Source organism: Jaculus jaculus, chromosome 3, assembly GCF_020740685.1.
Source record: "Jaculus jaculus isolate mJacJac1 chromosome 3, mJacJac1.mat.Y.cur, whole genome shotgun sequence".
Lineage (NCBI taxonomy): Eukaryota > Metazoa > Chordata > Mammalia > Rodentia > Dipodidae > Jaculus > Jaculus jaculus.
The window spans coordinates 72,073,541-72,080,995 of NC_059104.1; the positions used below are offsets into that span (position 1 = coordinate 72,073,541).

General features: G+C 40.9%; 1 protein-coding gene across 1 annotated transcript; it reads left to right on the forward strand.

Annotated features, from left to right (window-relative positions):
* The first annotated feature begins 2,797 nt into the window (after positions 1-2,797).
* LOC123459347 (cytochrome c, somatic-like) lies at positions 2,798-3,092 on the forward strand. Its single transcript, XM_045145466.1, is given in 2 exon segments — positions 2,798-2,832; positions 2,834-3,092. Coding segments are annotated over 2 exon segments (294 nt in total).
* Positions 3,093-7,455: the final 4,363 nt, after the last annotated feature.

Genomic DNA, 7,455 nt, shown 5'->3' on the forward strand with positions numbered 1-7,455 from the left:
TATATCTTTTTTTTATAACTCAGACTAGGAGACAATTCACTGTTAAGCAGACCTCTGAAGATGCAAGTGAATATTATGAAAATCACATTGAAAACATGAAGAGACAAGGATGTCTGTTCAAGAAATACTTTACACCAGAAGCAATCCAGTTAGCATCTGAAAAATTGCAAGCAGTAAGATAAGATTGGTTGATAGACATTATGTTATGATCCATTATGGTCCATTATAAACTGAATTTTTAAACTATTTATATATTTAGACAGACAGATAAAGAGGCAAACACAGAGAAAGTGAATATGTGTGCACCAGGGCATCCTGCCACTGCAAACAAACTACAGATACATGTGCCACTTTGTGCATCTGGCTTTACATGGGTACTAGGGAATTGAATCCAGGCTGTCAGGCTTTGTAAGCAAGTGCCTTTAACCACTGAGCAACCTCTCTAGCCCATAAGCTGAATTTTTTTTAAAATTTAGTTTAGTTTATTTTTCTTGATTTTGAGATAAGGTTTCATCTATAACCCATATTGGTCTTGAACTCATGGATGATCCACTTGCCTCAGTCTGTGGATGCTGGAATTACAGGTATACCCTACTACACTCAGCTGATCAAGTATTTTTTAATATTAAAAAAATTTATTTATTTATTTGAGAGGGATAGAGAGAGCAAGAGGCAGATAGAGAGAATGGGCATGCCTGGGCCTCTAGCCACTGCAAATGAACTCCACCTTGTGCATCTGGTCCTGGGGAATCAAACCTGGATTCTTTGGCTCTTCAGGCAAGTGCTTTAACTGCTAAGCCATTTCTCCAGCCCTGATTATTATCTTAAAAAATAATTTTGTTTTTTCATTTATTTGCAAGCAGATAGAGAAGAGAGGGAGAGAGAATGTGCACACCAGGGGCTCTAGCTGCTGCAAATGAATATCAGATGCATGATCCACTGTGCATCTGGCTTTACATGGGTACTGGGAAATTGAACCCAGGTCATTAGGCTTTGTAGGCAAGCTCCTGAGCCATCTCTCCAGCCCCCTGATTGAGTATTTTTATTTATTTATTTATTTGAGAGTGACAGACAAAGAGAGAAAGAGACAGAGAGAAAGAAAGAGAGAGAGAGAGAGCCATGGGCGTGCCAGAGCCTCCAGCCACTGCAAACGAACTTCAGATGTGTGCGCCCCTTGTGCATCTGGCTAACATGGGTCCTGGGAAATCGAGCCTTGAACCAGAGTCCTTAGGCTTCACAGGCAAGTGCTTAACTGCTAAGCAATCTCTCCATCCCAAGATTGAATACTTTTTTTTTTGAATACTTTTTAAAAATATATTTTATTATTTATTTGAGAGGAAGAGAGAGAGAGAGTGAATGAGAATGGGCACAAGCAGGGCCTACAGCCACTGCAAACTCCAGATGCATGCACCACCTTGTGCATCTGGCTTCATGGGTACTGGGGAATACAACCTGGGTCCCTAGGCAAATGCCTTAACTGCTAAGCCATCTCTCCAATCCTGAGTATTTTTTTCCAAGTATTTTTAATATAGATGATTTTGAGGGAACTAAGGGAGATGGTTCAGAGGTTAAAAGCACTTACTTACACAGACTGCTGGCCCAGGTTTGATTCCCCCATACTCATGAAGTAGCACATGCATCTAGAGTTCATTTGCAGTGGAAAGAGGTCCTGTTGTGCCCATATTCATTCATTCATTCATTCTCTCTCTCTCTCTCATAACTACAATAAAAATTAAAAGAATAAATGTTTCCCTGGTCAGGCATGGTGGCATCCAATTATAATCCCAACACCTGGGAGGTGGAACAAGAGTACCAGGGTTCAAGATTATCCTCAGTTATATAATTCAAAGCTATCCTGGGCTACTGAGACTCTGTCTTAAAAGAAAAAAAGAAGGGCTGGAGAGATGGTTCAGTGGCTAATTTGCTAAGGACCCAGGTTTGGTACCCTAGTGCCTATGTAAGCCAGATGCAAAAGGTGGCCCATGCATCTGGAGTTTATTTGCAGTGGCTAGAGGCCCTGGCATAGCCATTCCTTCTCTCTCCATCTGCTTCTTTCTCTCAAATAAACAAATAAACAATTTTAAAAAAGGAAAAAAAGGGGCTGGAGAGATGGCTTAGCAGTTAAAACGCTTGCCTGTGAAGCCTAAGGAACCCGGTTCGAGGCTCGGTTCCCCAGGTCCCACGTTAGTCAGATGCACAAGAGTGCACACGCGTCTGGAGTTCGTTTGCAGAGGCTGGAAGCCCTGGCGCGCCCATTCTCTCTCTCTCCCTCTATGTCTTTCTCTCTGTGTCTGTCACTCTCAAATAAATAAATAAAAAATGAACAAAAAATATTTTAAAAAAAGAAAAATAAAGAAGCCTGGCATGGTGGCACACGCCTTTAATTCTAGCACTCAGGAGGTCAGAGATAGGAGGATCCATGGGTTTGAGGCCACTCTGAGACTACATAATGAATTCTAGGCTAGAGTGAGACCCTACCTTACCACCTCCCTCCAAAACAAAGGGTTGAAAGATAGCTTAGTAGTTAAGGTGCTTGCTGGCAAAGCCAAAACACCCAGGTTTGATTCCCAAGTAAATGCATAAAGCCAGATGAACAAGGGGCACATGCGTCTGGAGTTCATTTGCAGTGGCTAGAGGCCTTGGCATTCCCATTCTCATCCCCCTCCTTCCCTACTCTCTCTCAAATAAGTAAATAAATAAAATATTTTAAAAGAAATGTTTTTTTTTTAATTGCAGTGGAACATGGGGCTTGTATTGGTAGCATTAGTCAAATCTGCAATGGGAGAATGAATTAAAGATGGGTGATATTGAGAAAGGCAAGAAGATCTGAATAGAAGTGTGCCAGGTACCACAGTATGAAAAAGGGAGGCAAGCACAAGATGAGACCAAATCACAGTCTGTTTGGGCAGAAAACTGGTCAGGCTGCTAGCTTTTCTTACAGAGATGCCAACAAGAACAAAGATATCACCTGGGGAGAGGATACACTAATGGAGTATTTGGAGAATCCCAAAAGGTACACCCCTGGAACACAAAGAATCTTTACTGGCATCAAGAAGAAAGTAGAAAGGACAGACCTAATAGCTTATCTTTAAAAAGTAATGACCACTGCCTGATTTATTACAAAGCAGAAATGTCTCATGGCTTTTAATGTGCACCATAAATTTGTTGATTTCATGCATCACAATTCACATCATGAATGAATAGCATTAATGATTAACATAAATGATTATTTTTGTTGGATTGTTCTTATTTAAGTAAAAATGGCTTGCAGTAAAGTGAAAAAAATACTGGTAGGAGAGGAGTTAAGAAATGAAAATGAAAGATAAACCCAAAGAAAGAAATGGAAGCTAAAGGGCAGTGAGGTATAATATGCCAGCCATGAAATATATTGCTTATTTTAGCAACATATCATCACAGTGTTAGAAAGACTGCATATAAGCTGGGCTATGGCTCAATGGTCCTTAACCCTGACTACAGGTATTTAATGCCACTGATGAGCCTAATATGAGCAGGCCAAATGAGCCAATAGGTGCAATAGTGGCATGTCTATTATGGGGAAAACCAACCACTCTCTAATAGGACTGGAGGCCTGCTCCACAGGAGGGAATACATCCATGATATTGAAAACCTGTGATGGGGAAGTCATGAGCCCTAGGGATTTAATGTCTGCTGGTATCTAACTAAATGTATATACTATGCTCACAAAAGTAGCCGGTGAGCACTTCTCTTCATGTTCATATACATGTTGTAATGATACTATCACTTTTGTTTAGAGAAGCTTCTCTTTTCAGATGGTGCTTTGCAATGACTCAGAAGGCACCATATTGCTGAGATGAAGTGACAGAGGAGCGCTCAACACTGAAATATCTCTATCACACCTTCCAAGGCTCAGGGTCCATTGTGGAAGAGGTGGTAGAAAGAATGTAATAGCCAAAGGAAGGGTAGGACTGCTTAAAATGTACTCTTCCAGACACAAAGTAGCCTGGATATCCATGACTTCACAGTGCCTGACACTACCTACACAGGACCATCATAATAGGAGGAAAAGATGATGACATCAAATAAAAGAGAGACTGATTGAAAGCAGGAGGGGATATGATGGAGAGTGGAGTTGCACAGGCAAAGTTGGGGGGTTGGGAATTACCATGGTTTATTGTCTATAATTATGGAAACTGTCAATAACAGAAATAAATAAAATATTTAAAGAAAACAAAAATAAGTTAAATTCATTTAAAAATAAAAAAGAAAAGATTTCTTATGACTCATAGTTTGGGGGTGTAGTTGTTCCTTTTTCGTTGCAGGGACAAAACACCTGACCAAAAGCAGCTTATGGGAGGAAAGGGTTTATGTCAGCTCATTATCTCAAGGGAAAACTTCATCATGACAAGGAAAAGCATGTCAGAGCAGAGACTGGGCATCACATCTTACCTATCAACTTAAAGTCAGCAGCACGAGCAAGCTAGCTAGCTAATACTCAATAGGACTGGACTAATAAATCCCAAGGTCTTCCCACAGTGACATATTTCTCAAGGCTCTATTTCCCAAATTGACTCTATCTGGGTGGGGATTGAGTATGAGGTTTAATCACAAATACAAAAGGCTATCAAGGACATTTCACATTCAAAATGCCACAGGAGATATTAGTCTATGGTGGATTGGCTCCATTGTTTTGTGTTTCTAGAGGCAGCCTGTCATGACTAGAGTGCATAGTGAAATACAACTTCTCACTTCATAGATAGGAACCCAAAGCAGATGAGGAATAGGCTGAGTTCTCAAAACCTCCTTTAAGTGCATGTCTCCAGTGATTTACACACTCCCCCTAGGTCTCTCTTCTTAAAGGTGTTATCACCTCCCTGTAGCATCTCCCTGGGGACCAACCTTTAAAACATAGGGAACATGTTACCATGTGTCCAGAACTTTTTAAAGATTTTATTTTTGAGGTTGTGTTTCTTGACACTCACTCTGGAATTTCAGGCTGGCCTCAAACTCACAGCGATCCTCCTACCTCTGATGCCAAGTGCTGGGATTAAAGGTGTGTACCACCAAGGCAGGCAAGATTTAATTTTAGTGAGCTTGTATGTTTTCCTATTTACAGGTGAGCAAGGCAGAGGGGATTCTCCTTCTACTGAAGACAGCACTGACGTATGGAGAAACAACAGAACAATTGCAAAATATGTTGATTGAGTTCTACAGAATGATTCCTCATAGACATCCAACAACTGAAGAAATTAACCTGAGACTACTAGCTAAGAAAGAGGATCTCTGCCACATAAACCTCTGGAATAAAAAATTCAATTTAAAATATGTTATGGGGCTAGGGAGATGGCTCAGTGGTCAAAAGTACTTACTTATAATGCCTGACAGCCTGAGTTCAGTTCCCCAACATCCACATAAAGCCAGATGTAAAAAGTGATAGATGCTTCTGGCATTTGTTTGCAGTGTCAAGAGATTGGTGTGCATATATAAATAAATAAATATGTAAATTTTATTTTACATAAATAAATATTTTTAAAAAGAATAGTAGGGGCTAAAGAGATAACTTAGCAGGTGAGGCACTTACCTGAAAAGCCTAAGGACTCAGGTTCAGTTCCCCAGTACCCATATAAACCAGATACACAAGGTGGCACATGCGTCTGGAGTTCATTTGCAGTGGCTGGAGGCCCTGGTGTTCCCATTCTCTTTCTCTTTCTTTGTCCAGTAAATAAATAAAATATTTAAAAAATTAATAATAGCCAGGCATTGTGGCACACTCATTTAAACCCAGCACTTGGGAGGCAGAGATAGGAGGATTGCCATGAGTTTTAGGATACCCTGAGACTACATAGTGAATTCCAGGTCATCCTGGGCTACAGCAAAAGCCTAACTTGAACAAGCAAACAAACAAACAAGCTAAATAAATAAGGCTGGTGAGGTGGCTTCGTGGCTAAAAGCTCTTGCTTGAAAAGCCTGACAGCTAGGTTTGATTCCCCAGTACACATGTAAAGCCAGACACACAAAATGGCACCTGCATCTGGAGTTCCTCTGCAGTGGCTAGAGGCCCTGGCATGCTCATTCTCTCTCTCCCACACACACCCCACACACCACTGCCTCTTTCCCACTCTCTCAAGTTAAAAAGAGTCATGTGCATACCCCTAAACTAGTTATTAGTGAGAAGAATGGAGCTACCATGGTTATTTAAAAGTGGTGCATGTTCTGGGCTGGAGAGATGGCTTAGTGGTTAAGTGCTTGCCTGTGAAGCCTAAGGACCCCAGTTCGAGGCCTGATTCCCCAGGACCCACGTTAGCCAGTACATACAAGGAGGCATACATATCTGGAGTTCATTTGCAGTGGCTGGAGGCCCTGTTGCACCCATTCTCCCTCTCTCTCTTCTGCCTCTTTCTCTCTCTGTCTGTCACTCTGAAATAAATAAATTAAAACGAACAAAAAAAATTTTTTTAAAGTGGTGCATGCTCCCTGGGCTGCAGGGTTAGGATCAGGACTCAGTGAGCAAAGAGGATGATGCCCAGCTGGTTATTGCTGCTTTGGATGTAACCAGAGCTTCACTGTGATTGAAGTCTCCTCATATATGTATGATGGGACTAGGGACAGAATTGTATAGATCAGAATCCAGACTTCAGTGAAATTTCTAGATGTAAAATGTGTATTTGGGAAAAATAATAGCTTTCAACAGATTCCTAGAGGAGTCTGTAATACAGAAGAGGTAACTTACCAATAAAGAGGGGCTAAGGATACAGTTCAGTGGGTAAAATGCTTGCCTAGCATGAACTAGGTCCTGGGTTCAATCCTAGCAGTTAGGAAGTGGAGGTAAGAGAGTCAAGAAGTCCATCCCCTAATACATAACAAGTTTGAAGTCAGCCTGGGATACATGAAACCTTGTCTCAAAAAACAAACAAACAGGGATAGAAATATGGCTTAGCAAGCAAAAGGACCGTGGTTCAATTCCCCAGGACCCACATAAACCAGATGCATAAGGTGGTGCATGTGTCTGGAGTTTGTTTACAGTGGCTGGAGGCCCTGGCATACTCATTCTCTCTTTCTCTGTTTCTCTCTCTCTCCCTTCCCCTTTCTTTCTCATAAATAAATAATTAAATTAATAAACAACCAATAAAGAAGGTAGACCAATAATGAGAAGATACGGGCTACAAATTAAAATTTTAAATTTTATGCTATACATCAGATGTCAATACTCTGTCATTAGTATGGCAATTAAGATGCAAGGTATGGGATGGGGAAGATTGCTCAGAAGTTAATAGTGCTTGCTTAAAAGCCTGCTGGTCTGGATTCAGTTCCCAAGTCATCCACATAAAATAGATGCAAAAAGGGGCATAAGTATGTAGCATTGTTTGCAGCCACAACATGGCACAACATGCCCTTAAGCACACACACATGCAAATAATTTTTTTTTTTTTGAGGTAGGGTCTCACTTTTGCCCAGTCTGACAGGGAACTGATCCTG